At 41.3% G+C, this 17500-nt stretch overlaps 1 protein-coding gene across 3 annotated transcripts in view; it reads left to right on the top strand.

Annotated features, from left to right (window-relative positions):
* Positions 1-17491, top strand: part of tnfaip8l3 (tumor necrosis factor, alpha-induced protein 8-like 3) — a 31273-nt gene extending 13782 nt beyond the window's left edge. The window contains exons 2-3 of one of the 3 annotated variants that reach the window (XM_053678308.1): positions 2781-2967; positions 16602-17491. In XM_053678308.1, coding sequence (XP_053534283.1) covers positions 16664-17164 — 501 coding nt within the window. In that variant the 5' untranslated portion in view covers positions 2781-2967; positions 16602-16663 and the 3' untranslated portion in view covers positions 17165-17491. Of the gene's footprint in view, positions 1-2780; positions 2968-13584; positions 14000-16601 lie in introns of those variants that run through there. The other 2 variants (XM_053678309.1, XM_017466131.3) reach the window with 2 other exon arrangements.
* The last annotated feature ends 9 nt before the right edge of the window (positions 17492-17500 follow it).

Here is a 17500-nt window from a genome sequence, read left to right as displayed (position 1 = left end):
GTGAGTAAGGGGGGGTTAGGGGTTACTGTTACAGTAATATAGTGAGTGTGGGGGGGTTAGGGGTTACTGTTACAGTAATATAGTGAGTAGGGGGGGGTTAGGGGTTAGTGTTACAGTAATATAGTGAGTAGGGGGGGGTTAGGGGTTAGTGTTACAGTAATATAGTGAGTAAGGGGGGGTTAGGGGTTACTGTTACAGTAATATAGTGAGTAAGGGGGGGTTAGGGGTTACTGTTACAGTAATATAGTGAGTGTGGGGGGGTTAGGGGTTACTGTTACAGTAATATAGTGAGTAAGGGGGGGTTAGGGGTTAGTGTTACAGTAATATAGTGAGTAGGGGGGGTTAGGGGTTAGTGTTACAGTAATATAGTGAGTAGGGGGGGTTAGTGTTACAGTAATATAGTGAGTGTGGGGGGGTTAGGGGTTAGTGTTACAGTAATATAGTGAGTAAGGGGGGGGTTAGGGGTTAGTGTTACAGTAATATAGTGAGTAAGGGGGGGTTAGGGGTTAGTGTTACAGTAATATAGTGAGTAAGGGGGGGTTAGGGGTTAGTGTTACAGTAATATAGTGAGTGTGGGGGGGTTAGGGGTTAGTGTTACAGTAATATAGTGAGTAAGGGGGGGGTTAGGGGTTAGTGTTACAGTAATATAGTGAGTAAGGGGGGGTTAGGGGTTAGTGTTACAGTAATATAGTGAGTAAGGGGGGGTTAGGGGTTAGTGTTACAGTAATATAGTGAGTGTGGGGGGGTTAGGGGTTAGTGTTACAGTAATATAGTGAGTGTGGGGGGGTTAGGGGTTACTGTTACAGTAATATAGTGAGTAAGGGGGGGGTTAGGGGTTAGTGTTACAGTAATATAGTGAGTGTGGGGGGGGGTGTACTGAAAGTGATTATTTTCTGTACATTTACATTTATTCATTTAGCAGACGCTTTTATCCAAAACGACTTACAAATGAGAAGGATATCTGTAACTGCACGTCCCTGAGTGTTTTATTTTCCTCTTATTCCACATCAACTTACCAACGACTACAACCTTCAATTACATTTACTGTTCCTGAAACAGGTCACTTCCCCTTCTCACTCACGCTATAGCAGCTATAAACACTCGCTCCCTCTCCATCCCTCTCTCTATTCCCTCTCTTTATCCTCTCTCTTTATTCTCTCTCTCTATTCCCTCTCTCTATTCCCTCTCTTTATTCTCTCTCTCTATTCCCTCTCTCTATTCCCTCTCTTTATTCTCTCTCTCTATTCCCTCTCTCTATTCCCTCTCTTTATTCTCTCTCTCTATTCCCTCTCTTTATTCTCTCTCTTTATTCCCTCTCTCTATTCCCTCTCTCTATTCCCTCTCTCTATTCTCTCTCTCTATTCCCTCTCTTTATCCTCTCTCTATTCTCTCTCTCTATTCTCTCTCTATTCTCTCTCTCTATTCCCTCTCTCTATTCCCTCTCTCTATTCTCTCTCTCTATTCCCTCTCTTTATCCTCTCTCTTTATCCTCTCTCTTTATTCTCTCTCTTTATTCTCTCTCTTTATTCCCTCTCTCTATTCCCTCTCTCTATTCTCTCTCTATCTCTCTCTCTATTCTCTCTCTATTCTCTCTCTCTATTCCCTCTCTTTATCCTCTCTTTATTCTCTCTCTTTATTCTCTCTTTATTCTCTCTCTCTATTCTCTCTCTCTATTCCCTCTCTCTATCCTCTCTCTCTATTCCCTCTCTTTATCCTCTCTCTTTATTCCCTCTCTTTATTCTCTCTCTATTCTCTCTTTATTCTCTCTCTCTATTCTCTCTTTATTCTCTCTCTCTATTCCCTCTCTTTATTCTCTCTCTCTATTCTCTCTCTTTATTCTTTCTCTTTATTCCCTCTCTTTATTCTCTCTCTATTCTCTCTCTTTATTCCCTCTCTCAATTCTCTCTCTCTATTCCCTCTCTCTATTCTCTCTCTTTATCCTCTCTCTTTATTCCCTCTCTTTATTCTCTCTCTATTCCCTCTCTTTATTCTCTCTCTCTATTCTCTCTCTCTATTCTCTCTCTCTATTCTCTCTCTCTATTCCCTCTCTCTATTCCCTCTCTTTATTCTCTCTCTTTATTCTCTCTCTCTATTCTCTCTCTTTATTCCCTCTCTCTATTCCCTCTCTCTATTCCCTCTCTCTATTCTCTCTCTTTATCCTCTCTCTTTATTCCCTCTCTTTATTCTCTCTCTATTCCCTCTCTTTATTCTCTCTCTCTATTCCCTCTCTCTATTCCCTCTCTCTATTCCCTCTCTCTATTCTCTCTCTCTATTCCCTCTCTCTATTCTCTCTCTCTATTCTCTCTCTCTATTCCCTCTGTGGAATGTGTTCTTTAGCTTCAGGTTGTAAAATTATAGCTGTTCTTCTCCAGTTATAATAAAACAGGTTAATCTGTAATTTCCTTCAGCTCACCTGTACAAGAGAGAGAGAGAGAGAGAGACAGAGAGAGAGAGAGAGAATATTGTAAGAGTGGTGTTTAAGAGAAGCAGCAGTGACTCATGACCTGACGGCTTGTTAATTATTAACACATTAACATAATTAAATATTCAAATCAGTTCATTCTGTATGATTAACACACTCACTCAGTACCATGACCATATTTGGCATTCGAATACATCTGAATATTAATTAGCTGTAGAACGCTCTAGCATGACAACAGTGAGGAAGCGGTCATGTTACTAAGCAGGGAAATGAAGAACATTTCATCAGGATGTGATTTATATGAATGAAAATAGTACTAAAATGTTACTAACATTTCGTTTGATGTTGCGTTGTTTAGGTAATGCAGAATCTACATAAACATCTGTATACCACTGTATAAGCCCCTGTATTCAGAGTGCAGTGAGGAGGTCATGCTGAAACACACATCGCTGTTCAGACCTCAGGCGGAACTACATACACACTGCAGTGCTGTTCAGACGCTGGGTGATAACGCACACAGGGGGCGGAGTTTGAGTAAAAAAGAGGTGTGTCTCATTTACACCCGATTCTGACGCGTGATTCTTACGTGACGTCTCGAGTTAGAGGAGCAGCGTCACGGTCTGACAGTTTGATATAACCACAATATGTCAAATATATGTTCTGGCTGTAAATAATAATAATAATAATAATAATAATAATAATAATAATAATAATAATAAACACAGTGCAATGTCATTTGAGGCCGATATGAAATACACGAATACATTAACATTGTGTGTGTGTGTGTGGGGGGGGGGGGGGGGGTGAATGTGTGGCTGTGGGTCGATACACTCACTCAATGTGACTGATGAGAACAAAACGATCGGAACAGAAATAAAACCACATGTGATCAGACTCATCGTGTGTGTGTGTGTGTGTGTGTGTGTGTGTGTGTGTGGTAAAATTTTGATGCTGTCTCAGGTCAGAAAGTTGATGAGAGTTCAGTCACGCAGTGCAAATCAAACGGTGGTTAAGCTGATGTTTTCGTGTGTGTGTGTGTGTGTTCACTAACCCTCAGCATGACTTTCATTTTCAAACACCCAAACATTATTACTGTAAACAACTGAATCTAACACACACACACAGACACACACACACACACACACACACAGACACAGACACACACACAGTCGAGCATTGTTGACTGTGGCGTCAGACTCAAGGCTAAATTAACAGCCACCTGATCACACACACCCACACACACACACACACACACACACACACACACACACAGAGATGTTCAGACAGAAAGCCTTCAACAAAAACACCTCTCAGTTCATTTACCCAGAATGCACCGCGGTTTGACGATGTTTTGATGTATATCAGTGAAACTAGCGTGCTAATCTGTTTATACTATAAATATCCAGATTAGATCTAGAGAGAAGCGAGAGCATCACGAGCAGCCAGAAGTAACACACACCTCCTTACGCTGCTCTGTGTTTATCAGTCCCAGTGAAGGGGGCGTGGCCTCTGTGTGTGTGTCTGTCACAATAAAGTGGGCATGGCCTCTGTCTCTGCGTCCGTGGAAGTGGAAAAGCTGATGAGAGTGTGTTGAACACAGTAAGATAACACAGGGCAGTATAGTCACTGAAGCTAATATCATCTGCAGATGCCGTTTGCTAACTAGCGTTCTGCTAACTAGCGTTCTGCTAACTAGCACATGTAAGCAGAAACAGGAAGTTTATTTATTAGCCTGGAAATGAACGAGAGCAGACACACATGGTGCTAATGTGGGTGCGTGTTGGGTTTAATTGCTAACAGAGCTCTATGGTTAGCAATAAGTTAATGTAGGGATGCAGACGCTAATGCATGTCTGCTGAACACACACACACACACACACACACACACACACACACACACACACACACACACACACACACACACACACACACACACACACAATCCAAGGGTTTCAGGGTGTTTAATCATTACTTTGTGTAAAATAACATTATATAAACTCCAGCTAAATGAGATGTTTTTGATATATTAACACACCACTGTGGGAATTCACCCCTCACAATCAGGGTCAGAGCTAGACATGAGTAAGCACAGCAATCGCTATAGCAATGAGAATTTGATTGGTGCTGATAGACAGTTGCTGTTATGAACCAATCAGAGCTCAGGATGTTGACAAAAACTGAATTTTTATTTATTTTGCAAGCCCAGGTAATTGTTTTTTCCACTCATAATTTGGTGGTGTCTAGGTCATGTCTCGCTGGTGTCTGGGTGGTGTTTTGGTCATGTCTGGCTGGTGTCTGGGTGGTGTCTGGGTGGTGTTTGGGTCATGTCTGGGTGGTGTCTGGTTCATGTTTGGGTCATGTTTGGGTCATGTTTGGGTGGTGTTTGGGTGCTGTTTGGGTCATGTTTGGGTGGTGTTTGGGTGCTGTTTGGGTCATGTTTGGGTGGTGTTTGGGTCATGTCTGGGTGGTGTCTGGTTCATGTTTGGGTCATGTTTGGGTCATGTTTGGGTGGTGTTTCGGTCCTGTTTGAGTGCTGTTTGGGTGCTGTTTGGGTGCTGTTAGGGTGCTGTTTGGGTGGTGTTTGGGTGAGGTGAGAGCATGAGACAGAACACAGAATTGTGAGAGCTGGTCACGTTGTTAATACACACATTACACTAAATTCCAGAATACAGCTCTCGCTCAGCAGCCAGGGTAGATCAAAGAGTCAATTATAGCATTATTGTGTCCCAAGGGAAGAGTGTGTGCGTGTGTGTGTGTTTGTGTGTGCGTGCGTGTGTGTGTGTGTGTGTGTGTGTGTGTGTGTGTGCGCGCGTGTGTGTACTATAAATGTAATATAAATGTAATATAAATGACCTCAGTGAGACAGTAATGTCCCTCCGTCCGTCTCAGAAATATCGTTTTCAACCAAAACTGCATCATATGAAGAAAAACAGATGATGTTCTTTGCAGAAAACGAGAGAAAGCCTCAGGTGTGTCACATATCTTTATAAAAAAAGGAATCTATGAAGTGTAATGTAAGTCTATGGAGTAGGTTGAGGGGGTGCACTTATTTTTGGGAGCATGCATTGCTAAAGTAAAGCTAAAGTTTACTGCTTTAATGTGTAAGACCTGTAGCTTTGAATCAGTTAAGAGCAGTAAGTTCTCCACAGTTCCTGGTTACTGTTTAGAAGAACACGCCCGAGTGGGAGATGAGTGAAAGCCTGATGAATAAAGGAGGAGTGAGGAACAGGTGAGCGTCAGTGGGACAGAATAATGAGCTGAACAACTCAAACTCAAACTTCAGCACTTCTTCAGAACAAACATCTCATAAAGCTCCAACTACTGAAGATCAAACTTTATTTAAAACTGGAACTGGGACAGGAGAGAGGAGTCACAGAGTGTTATAACACCCGCAACACTGCAGAGTGTGTGTGTGTGTGTGTGTGTGTGTGTGTGTGTGTGTGTGTGTGTGTGTGCGTGTGTGTGTGCTCCTCAATATCATATTAAACTATCATATTAAAGAATCACACACACACACACACACACACACACTCTATTCCTCTGTCTCTTTCTGTCTTCCATCGCCTGTCTGTCTCTCTCTCTCTCTTTCTCTTTCATTTGCTGTCTCTTTCTCCCTCTCTTTTTCTGCCTCTCTGTCTGTTTCTCTTTCTTTTTCCCTCTTTCGTTTTCTGTCCCTTTCTCTTTCGTTTTTATCTCTTTCTCCCTATTTTTTCTGTCTCTCTCTTTCTCTCTTTTATTTTCTGTCTTTCTCCCTCTTTTTTCTGACTCTTTCTCTCATTTTCTGTCTCTGTTTCTTTCCCTCTCTTTCTGCCTCTCTCTCTCTCTCTCTCTCTCTCTCTCTCTCTCTCTCTCTCTCTCACAGACACACTCCAGAAGTGTTCAGAATGACACTGCTGATTACAGTGACACTGATGCTGACAAATAGCCGGGAGTCTCTCTCTCTCTCTCTCTCTCTCTCTCTCTCTCTCTCTCTCTCTCTCAGACACACACACACACACACACACGTCAGGAACGGATGTGTCATTGTCTCAGTCTGACCTGTCAGAAGAGTTAGTGACAGAGTGTGTGAGGAGCGAGTGTGTGTTCTCTCTCTGACTGACAGAAACCCAGCAGCGGATTCTGAAGTTGTTAATAACGATGGAGACGAAGTGCAGAGACGCTCTCACGCCACTCTCACCGCCGGCTGCACTACTGACTACTGATTCACCTGGAGTTATAACATCGTTAACTACAGCTGACAGTCAACAACATGCAGTATTTATAACCTAACCCTGTTCGGCATGGAAACGCTACCATGGCAACCCTGTCATTAACTCTCCACTGCTCCTCCCCCGAGCAGAGCATGGGGTAGAACACTGGGCAGGGCATGGGGCAGGGCACGGGGCAGAGCATGGGGCAGAACATGGGGCAGAACATGGGGCAGAGCATGGGGAGGGCATGGGGCAGGGCATGGGGCAGAACATGGGCAGAGCATGGGGCAGGGTATGGGGCAGAACATGGGGCAGGGCATGGGGCTGGGCACGGGGCAGAGCACGGGGCAGAACACCAGGCAGAACATGGGGCAGGGCATGGGGCAGAACATGGGGGAGGGCATGGGGCAGAACATGGGGCAGAGCATGGGGCAGGGCATGGGGCAGAGCATGGGGCAGGGGGCAGGGCATGGGGCAGGGCACGGGGCAGAACACGGGGCAGGGCACGGGGCAGGGCACAGGGCAGAGCACGGGGCAGGGCATGGGGCAGAGCAGGGGGCAGAACACGGGGCAGAGCACGGGGCAGAACACAGGGCAGAACACGGGGCAGGGCATGGGGCAGAGCATGGGGCAGGGGGCAGGGCATGGGGCAGGGCATGGGTAAGGGCACGGGGCAGAACACCGGGCAGGGCATGGGGCAGAGCATGGGGCAGGGCATGGGGCAGAGCATGGGGCAGGGGGCAGGGCATGGGGCAGGGCACGGGGCAGAACACGGGGCAGAACACCGGGCAGGGCATGGGGCAGAGCATGGGGCAGGGCATGGGGCAGGGCATGGGGCAGAGCACGGGGCAGGGCATGGGGCAGAGCATGGGACATCTAGAAAGTTTCACATTGCTGGTGTAAATCTGTCTCACAGCAGTTGTTATATTGATTGTTGATGGAACATGTCTGGCATTGTGAAAGATAACTCTGGGTGTGTCTCGATCCGTTCACTAGGAGGTGAGTCAGTATATATGGTGTACAGGAGATCAGACACTGGTAATGACCCTGGCTCACTCCACACGACTACCTACTCGCCATGTAAAACCTCACCACTAGCATTAATCATGCAGGACCGACATCTCCCTGACGTTATTATTCACACATCATATAAACGTGTTAGTTTAATCACACGTGTTTCTGTCATGGCACTTCAGGCAGGATCGGAGGCTCGCTAGTGCAGTTTTAAAAAATCATGAAACACTTAAAAGACTCAAACAAAAGAACTTCAAATGAAGTTAAAAATCATTAGTGTAAGTAATCATTCGAGAGCCACAACAACGATAACAAGCTACTGAGAGGCTTCGGAAAACATGGGACATGCACTGATGCTCCATGGGGGTTTCTGCGGTGCATTGTGCTGAACGTTTCAGTGCACTGGAAGGATTTAGCGATTGAGACAGCCCTTAAAATGGCTCTGAACTACTGAACTATGGATCGTATCTGACCAGGAGCACAAGCTTACACGCTTTTAAAAAGCTGAGCTTACTGCCAGGACACTTGCTCTTTAGGCGAACATGCATGCTATGTGATGTGACTCATACGAACTCACATTCTCCACTTCAGAAGTCAAACGCTTCTGACTCAGAGTTACTCACTATGGCGGAGCTCGTCAACGCTGTGTTAGCGGTTGATGCGCAGGGTATAAACGCCGTCATTATGGTCATCCCGGTTCACTTTTTAGTCATTTACCATCACGTCTGAGGGAAATGTTGATGTTCCGGATGGTTCTGAGTGATTTTCAGTATAAATGGCATACTTGTACATGCTAGCAAGCTAAATCCAAAGGAAGAGCCAAACACTGGCGTATCATTTGAACACAAAACCGTTTTTTTTTAGTGTTCAACACTTTTCAGTACTTTGTCAGTGCTTTGTATGATCTCAGATATTGAGGTCACTAAATAACCTTAATGTTTCTGAATTATTCACTTTTAGCCTCAGCCCCTTCCTGCTAAACTAGCTAGCTAACTCAACTAGTGTTAGTAGTAAGCAGATGGTGGTTGTCATGGTAACATAACATTATATTCTGACAGGTCTGGTTGCTGTTAAATAAAATCAGTGAGAAAATGATGATGCAAATGAACCCCTGAGGTAGTTTGCTATCAGTTAATTATCCTTCTAGTTATTTAAAAAAGCAACACAATTAAACACAAAGTAAAAAGTGAAAAAATATACATGAGCTACATGGGTGTTTGAGAGCGATTTTGAAGTGGGAAGAGTGATATTTCACAGTTCCCGTCATCACCTGAACACAGCGTGAGGTTTTAAATGGCGAGAGGACGACTGGGTGGGGGAGTTTCCTAATTTGCATATCATGTATATTCATTTTTCCTGGTATTTGTAAGGAGAGTTAAAGTGTTGATATGTGTCTCCGGCGTTTTAGTACAGTTTAAAAGTGTATCAGATGTTCCGGTCGGACTTTAAGGTGTTTCGGGAGCACTTTGGGACGGTCGTGAAAAGAGACCTTTCAATACTATGCTTTACCCAGAATGCACCGCGGTATTTACACTGAACACGTCAGGACAGCTTGAGGACAGCCTGTTTACATAAACACAGGCATTTTAAACTCAGCACACACACACACACACACACACACACACACACACACACACACACATGCCCTAAAAGAATAAAGTCAGTATAAATCAGGAGTGAGAAAAAAGCCTGGAGTGCCCGTGTAACGGAGAAACAGAGAGACACAGCAAGAGGAAGAAAAAGGGCAGAAGGAAAAAGAAACCAGGGCAAGAATTGTGTGTGTGTGTGTGTGTGTGTGTGTGTGTGTGTGTGAGATCTGTTTCTTATTGAAAGCCAGATGCTCCAGTGAGTTTAACCAAGTGCTTCGTTCTACAGTCACACAGGAAACATTCAATTAAAATTATATTTACTTCATAAGATCTATAATTACATTAATCTGCCAGGCAGAACACACTGCTGCAGCCGTGGAGCTGCATTTATATACTTCTATATATACACATCTATATATACATTTATATACACATCTATATATACATTTATATATACATTTATATACACATCTATATATACACATCTATATATACATTTATATATACATTTATATACACATTTATATATACACATCTATATATACATTTATATATACATTTATATACACATCTATATATACATTTATATATACATTTATATACACATCTATATATACATTTATATATACATTTATATACACATCTATATATACATTTATATACACATCTATATACACATATATATATACATTTATATACACATCTATATACACATATATATATACATTTATATACACATCTATATACACATATATATATACATTTATATACACATCTATATACACATATATATATACATTTATATACACATCTATATACACATTTATATATACATTTATATACACATCTATAAATACATTTATATATACATTTATATACACATCTATAAATACATTTATATATACATTTATATACACATCTATAAATACATTTATATATACATTTATATACACATCTATATATACATTTATATATACATTTATATACACATCTATATATACATTTATATATACATTTATATACACATCTATATATACATTTATATACACATCTATATATACATTTATATATACATTTATATACACATCTATATATACATTTATATATACATATATATACACATCTATATATACATTTATATACACATCTATATATACATTTATATATACATTTATATACACATCTATATATACATTTATATATACATTTATATACACATCTATAAATACATTTATATATACATTTATATACACATCTATAAATACATTTATATATACATTTATATACACATCTATATATACATTTATATATACATTTATATACACATCTATATATACATTTATATACACATCTATATATACATCTATATATACATTTATATACACATCTATATATACATTTATATATACATTTATATACACATCTATAAATACATTTATATATACATTTATATACACATCTATATATACATTTATATATACATCTATATATACGACTTTATACACTTTTATATACATTTATATACACATCTATATATACATTTATATACACATCTATATATACGACTTTATACACTTTTATATACATTTATATACACATCTATATATACATTTATATACACATCTATATATACATTTATATACACATATATGTATATGACTTTATATACTTTTATATACATTTATCTATACATTTATAAACACATCTATATATACTATTTTATATACTTTTATATACATTTATCTATACATTGATATATACATGTATATATTTTTATATACTGATTAACTGAACTTCACCATACTTGTTACAGTTTCAGCTATAGTCAGGTATTTTGAAGTATAACTTTAGCTATATAACTATCACATAAAATATTTCCGCATATGACACTTTATTTAAACATTCAGTACTTATCTAACCGTCTGTAGATCAGACCGACTATATATTTGTTCATAATTATTCACATTTAACTATATTCAACTTATTCATCTATCGTTATTTAGCATTTAATACTGATGCGGATAACTAACTATATTGAATTATCCGTATATCATATATCCAATTAATCCTAATGTAACTGTACTGAACCCTGTTCAGCCGTGCGAGCCTCCTCTATTTATCCTGTAGACTTACATTCGGCCTGATAGAATATAAAGACAATGTAAAAGGTTTATTTAACAAATTTTGTACACAAAAGTATTGGCGCCCCAGCCTTAATGTAACTTCTGCTTATAATATATTTCAGGTTCGAGTAAACTGTTGTTTAAGACACACACACACACACACACATACGCACACACACACTCACACACACACACACATGTTCACATTGTTATGCTTATTATAATCTCAGTTCTCTGCATCTGTAGCCAGACTGTCTCTGTCTCTGTCTCTCTCTCTCACACACACACACACACACAGAGAGAGAGAGAGAGAAATGAAAAGGTTGTGTATCCCTCAATAACCCACTGATATCATCATGAGTAATGAACAAAAAGCAGCTTCAGATAAACATCAAACAAACCTACATGCACTCACTCACTCACTCACTCACATACACACACACACACACACACACACACACACACACATCACACACATATCAACAACAAACAACCATTATTACAAACCACATACACACACTCATACACAACACATGGAAACATGTCTACACAAACACTCTGTTCTCACTCCACACAGCATACAAATCAGATGCAAAGCAGGACTCTTTTGGCAACATTTCCCCAAACTGCCATCAGATTCTACGGAAACACACACACACACACACACACACACACACACACACACACAGAGAGTCTTGAATCACTCCATATATTTACATGCACCCATTTCCGTCAATCCGAATGAATGAAATCCGGATGCAGATCTGTGTATATCTACCCTAAACATTCCAATCCCATTCAGATATTGTTCCCATTCAAGTATTGGCACCATCACCAGTTTGGGTCACTGATCACCAATAGAAAAGTGTTTCTGAGGCTGTAGGGTGTGTGTGTGTGTGTGTCTTTTACACAGTTATACTAATATATATATATATATATATATATATATATATATATATATATATATATATATATATATATATATGCGCTCTTTATGTGTTGCATCAGCAAAATGAAGTGTGTGTGTGTGTGTGTGTGTGTGTGTGTGTGTGTGTGTGTGTGTGTGTAAATTTGAGATGTGAGATCTGAAATAAAAACTGAGGAACGTGTGAACCTATGCCTCCGACACACACACACACACACACACACACACACATACACACACTCGCTCTCTCTCTCTCTCTCTTTGCAAGGACAGAATTCTTAATGAAACTAAATGTAATAATTATTATAGGATGTAAACCCTAACCTCAGTCAGCTATTCTTTTTATTTTAGTTTTACAACTAAAAGCTGCATTTTTTTTTGCTGATTCGGGACCAGGATCACCATGCCCACACACACACACACACACACACACACACACACACAGAATATTTTCTAAAATGAAACTGAACCCTGTGGTAAGATGGTTATATAAACGGCTCCGTCCTAATAACATTAACATGCTCCTTCCTCATGCAGGCTCCTTTTGAATTGTGTTTTTAAATCGATTCTGTGGAAAAATCGAATGGCTCAACTGGATATCTGCTCGCACACACACACACACGCGCGCACACACACACACACGCGCGCACACACACACACGCGCGCGCACACACACACACGCGCACACATACACACAGCCATGAAGGGAAAAATTGCCTCATCATTCATGGTGGGAGGATTCAATCATCTGAAGTGCAGCGTCTCAAACGCATACTTGGCCTGAGAGTGTGAGGCTGGAAGTCGTCACACAGACAGAGTGAGGATCTGCACTAACACACTGACACTAACACACAAACACACACTAATACACTGTGCTTTATCCTGACAGATCTGCGGTGTTTAATAGGGACGTCGCTCAAGTTAAGTGAAGAACAATTCGGTGCTAGTGATAAAATAAACACTATAAACAGGCTGCATTTTTTCACTTTATTATTATTAGGTTCCGGGCACACAGTGGATTAGTGGTTAGCATGTCTGCCTCACATCTCCAGGGTTGGGGGTTTGATTCCCGCTGCTGCCCTGTGTGTGCGGAGTCTGCATGTTCTCCCCGTGCTGCGGGGGTTTCCTCCGGGTACTCCGGTTTCCTCCCCAGTCCAAACACATGCATGGTAGGCTGATCGGCGTGTCCAAAGTGTCTGTAGTGTATGAATGGGTGTGTGAGTGTGTATGTGATTGTGCCCTGCAATGGATTGGTACCCTGTCCAGGGTGTACCCTGCCTTGTGCCCCTTGCCTCCTTTGACAGGCTCCAGGTTTCGCGTGACCCTGTAGGATAAGAGGTATAGAAGATGGCTGAATGGATTATTAGGTTCCTCATAATACACCATATTACACCAAACTGCTGCAGAATTCTGGATTCTTATTGGTCAGAAAGTTCATTCATTTTAAATGTAGTGCAGCCTCAGATCACAGGTTTATATTAACGCGCTTGTTCTAATACGTTATCATTTCTATAGTAACAGCTCGTTCACAGGGACGTGTACGGCGGACGCTCCACGAAAATGGATTTAAAAAAGCTCTGATGTGGTGAAGTTGATCTGAAATGAAGTGTGTGTTTATGTAACGTTTCTGGAAGGAGTCTCCAGTGTCAGCGCTTTGTAACAGTCAGAGATGAAGGAGTAGCTAAGTTCCACGACATCTTCAGGACAGAGGAGTTTACGCTTCTTTGCAGTTTCTAGGTAACATGACAAGCTGCCAGAAAACTTTTTTTTTAAATAGTGCAAAACAAACAAACAAAAGTTCTATATAGCAGACTATAGTAGAACCCTTTGTGAAAGCTAGGACTCTCTGTAGAACTCTCTGTAGAACTCCTTTTGTTTTAAGAGTACAAACATTACAAAAAAAAGTTCCATCTAGCAGCCTGAAGGGGGTTTCATTTGGCCTATCTGGTAGAATCCTTGAAGGTTCTATGTAGATTCCTAAAACAAGGTTCAGACGAACATTTCCCCTTCAGAAACGTTAGGAAAGGAGCCAGTTGAGGTGGTTCGGGAATCTGGGTTAGGATGCCCGCCTACTGTACGCCTCCCTGAGGAGGGGTTTCAGGTATGTCCATCAGGGAGAAGGCCCTGGGGCAGACCAAGGACTCGATGGAGAGATTAGATCTCTCGTCTGGCCTGGGAGCGTGTGGGTGTCCCCGTGGAGGAGGTGGCTAGGGATAAGCAGAAGAACATGGATAGATGGAACGACCTGTAGAATTCCTGAAAAACCTTCTGTTTAAAGAGTACCGAGAAGGTACCAAGTAGCACCCTTTAGAAAGCTAGAACCATTTATCAAATCTTAAAGAACCTTATTTTACAAAATTATTTCCATCTTGCAGTCTAAAGGGTTCATTGATTGATGTCTCTGGTGAAACACTTTTATAAAGCTATAACCATTATCCGTCCATAGAACCTTCAAGGAACCCTTTAAAAAAAAAAAAAAAAAAAAAAAAAAGATTACACTGTTAACAACAGTTGTGGCAGCCTAAAAGGTTCTTTGGTTTGTCCCTCTGGGGGTTCTCTGAAGAACACTTCAACAAGGTTCTTGGGAGCATTTCCATTTTTAGAAAGCTAGAACATTTATCCATCTAAAGAATCCTTGAGGAACCTTTTTTTTTTTTAAACCAACAACAGGTTTGTCACTCTGGGGAAATCACAACAACACTTGAAAAAAGGTGTGAAGTAGAACCCCTTTAGAGAGCTAGAACCATTAAACCACCCAGAACTCTCAAGAAACCCTTTTCTCAGAATGTATCCATCAGATCTACACCCATATAGAAGCTTCCATCAGGCATCTTTGAAAGGTTCAAAGGTACTTTGCTTTCCTTAGGGTTATTGTTAAAGTTCTTTGTAGAACCCTACAAGAACCCCTCTGGAAATGTTCCATCTAGCAACCAAAATGGTTTATTTCTCTAGGGTTACCATTCAAGGATCTATGTAGAACTCTGTGACAGATGGGTTGACAGCTGGAAAAGGCTTGAAGTAGAACCCTTTAGAAAGCCGGAACCATTACCCTTTACCCTTCCAAAGAAGAACTGAAGAAACCCCTCATGTCTATTCCCATATACAAGCTTCCATCTAGCAGCATGAAGGGTTTTTGGTTTGTCCCTCTGGAGTTACCCTCAAAGCTTCTACTACAGAGAACCCTACCAGAGTTCTTCTCTTCTCATAATAGGTTTTATGACACATGGTTAAAAATGTGGAATTAAGACAGATAATAATCTGTTATTTCTCTCCAACGCCTCCCTCTTCATCTGTTTTTTGTTCTTGCTCTTTGTCTTTCTGCATGTCTAAGTTTCTTCACTGCATTTTATTCACATTAATTGGAATGTAGAAGGTGAAATCTGATCGGAGAACCTGTCGTGAGCGAATAAGAGGTGACAAGACGCTGAATTGTTTTAAAAGAGGTGAAATGGAGCTGTAGATCTTTTCTACTTCTCTCCCACTCGTACTGCCTCGCTCTGGTACTGCTCCACTCCCTCGTTCCTTTTACATTTCTGATTATTCTCTTTTTGTTAAATGTTTTCTTTAGGGATCTTTCTAAATTCTACTTAAGAAGCTTGTGTAAAGGAAAACCCACTGTTACAGGATTCCACATAAAACCTCGAAGAGGTCTATCCACAGAACAATACGTAAAAAAACGCTTTAGTGTGGTAGGTTCCGTGTGCTAGTTTTGTCTCTTCAGGGTAACCCTCGAAAGGTTTTTGTATAGAACCGTACAACAATTAAAAACAATTTTAAAATGTCACCCGCTTTATAAAGCGTTCCAGCGATTGACGCAACAAGGTTCTTCATTCTACAAAGATCCCTCGTCAAAGGCACACAGAGGACTAAAATGCTGTTTTACAAAGATATACTCAACGCATGGGTTCTAGCTGTAATGGGTTCCGTGAATATGAGGCCACTCAACAAGAGCTGTGTAGGATTCTGAAAAATATAAGGTTCTACATAAAAGCATTAACAATCCAAAGAATGCTTGAGGAGCCTATTTTTCAGGGGTCAGGTTTCCTGCAGGGGGAATTTTTAAATGGTTCTTGAAATCTACAACCCTGCAAAAAGGTTCTATGTAGAACCCCTTCAGAAAACTAGAACCCATCTTTACAGCCATCTGAGAACCCCTGAGAAAAGGTTTGTTTGGGTTGTCCACCTGGGGATACTCTAAACAGTTCCATGCAGAACCCTGGAAGAGTGTTTTTCTTTTTAGATGTTCAGAGTAGAACCTTTTTTTTTTTTTTTTAGAAATGTAGAAACTTTAACTATACACAGAACCCCTGACGAACCCCCTTTCTAACTGTTCCTCCAGGGCCCGAGATCTTCAACTCAAAGAACCTGGCCCTGCAGGCGCAGAAGAAGATCCTAAGCAAGATGGCGACGATGGCGGTGGCCAACCTGCTGACAGACGACACGAGCAGCTCCATCCTCGACGAGCTGTACAAGGCAAGCCGAGAGTTCACCAAGAGCAAGAAGGAGGCACACCGCATCATCCGTGACGTCATCAAGATCGCGCTGAAACTCGGCGTGCTCTACCGCAACCGGCGCTTTAGCACCGACGAGCTCGAATCGGTCGAGCGTTTCCGCAAGAAGCTGAACCAGGCGGCCATGACGGCCGTGAGCTTCCACGAGGTGGAGTTCACCTTCGACCGTGGCATCCTGTCTCAGCTGCTCCTCGAGTGCAGGGATCTACTCCACGAGATTGTAGAGAACCACCTGACATCTCGCTCGCATGCGCGCATCGACTGCGTCTTCAACCACTTCTCCGACGTCCACTTCCTGGCCGAGCTCTACGGCTCCGGAGACGAGTACAGACTCTACCTGAGCAAAATCTGTGATGGGATAAACAAACTTCTGGACGAAGGGATACTTTAGTGACGTCTCACCTTTCCCCTTGTTTACTCTCGCTATTCTGCTCCTTTTTCTACCAGACTGCCAATCAATCTCCTCCATGTGTTTCTGTTCTTTCATGCTGTTCTCTTCAACTATTTCACCAACTCCGTTTCTTTGTACTGACTCCACCCATGTACATTTCAGATCGTGTAATGGTTATGATTCAGAGAGGTAACAGATGCTGTTCTATTGGCCAAAATCAACCACATGGTCACCAACAGTGCTAGATATACAGTATATGATGGGACCACAGGTACCAAAGCCATGTGGATTGTGTTAGCTTGCTATTCACGGAGCTAGAACACACTTAAGAAATGT

Source organism: Ictalurus punctatus, chromosome 4 (genome assembly GCF_001660625.3).
Source record: "Ictalurus punctatus breed USDA103 chromosome 4, Coco_2.0, whole genome shotgun sequence".
Taxonomy (NCBI): Eukaryota; Metazoa; Chordata; class Actinopteri; order Siluriformes; family Ictaluridae; genus Ictalurus; species Ictalurus punctatus.
This window is presented reverse-complemented; position numbering and strand designations above follow the sequence as displayed.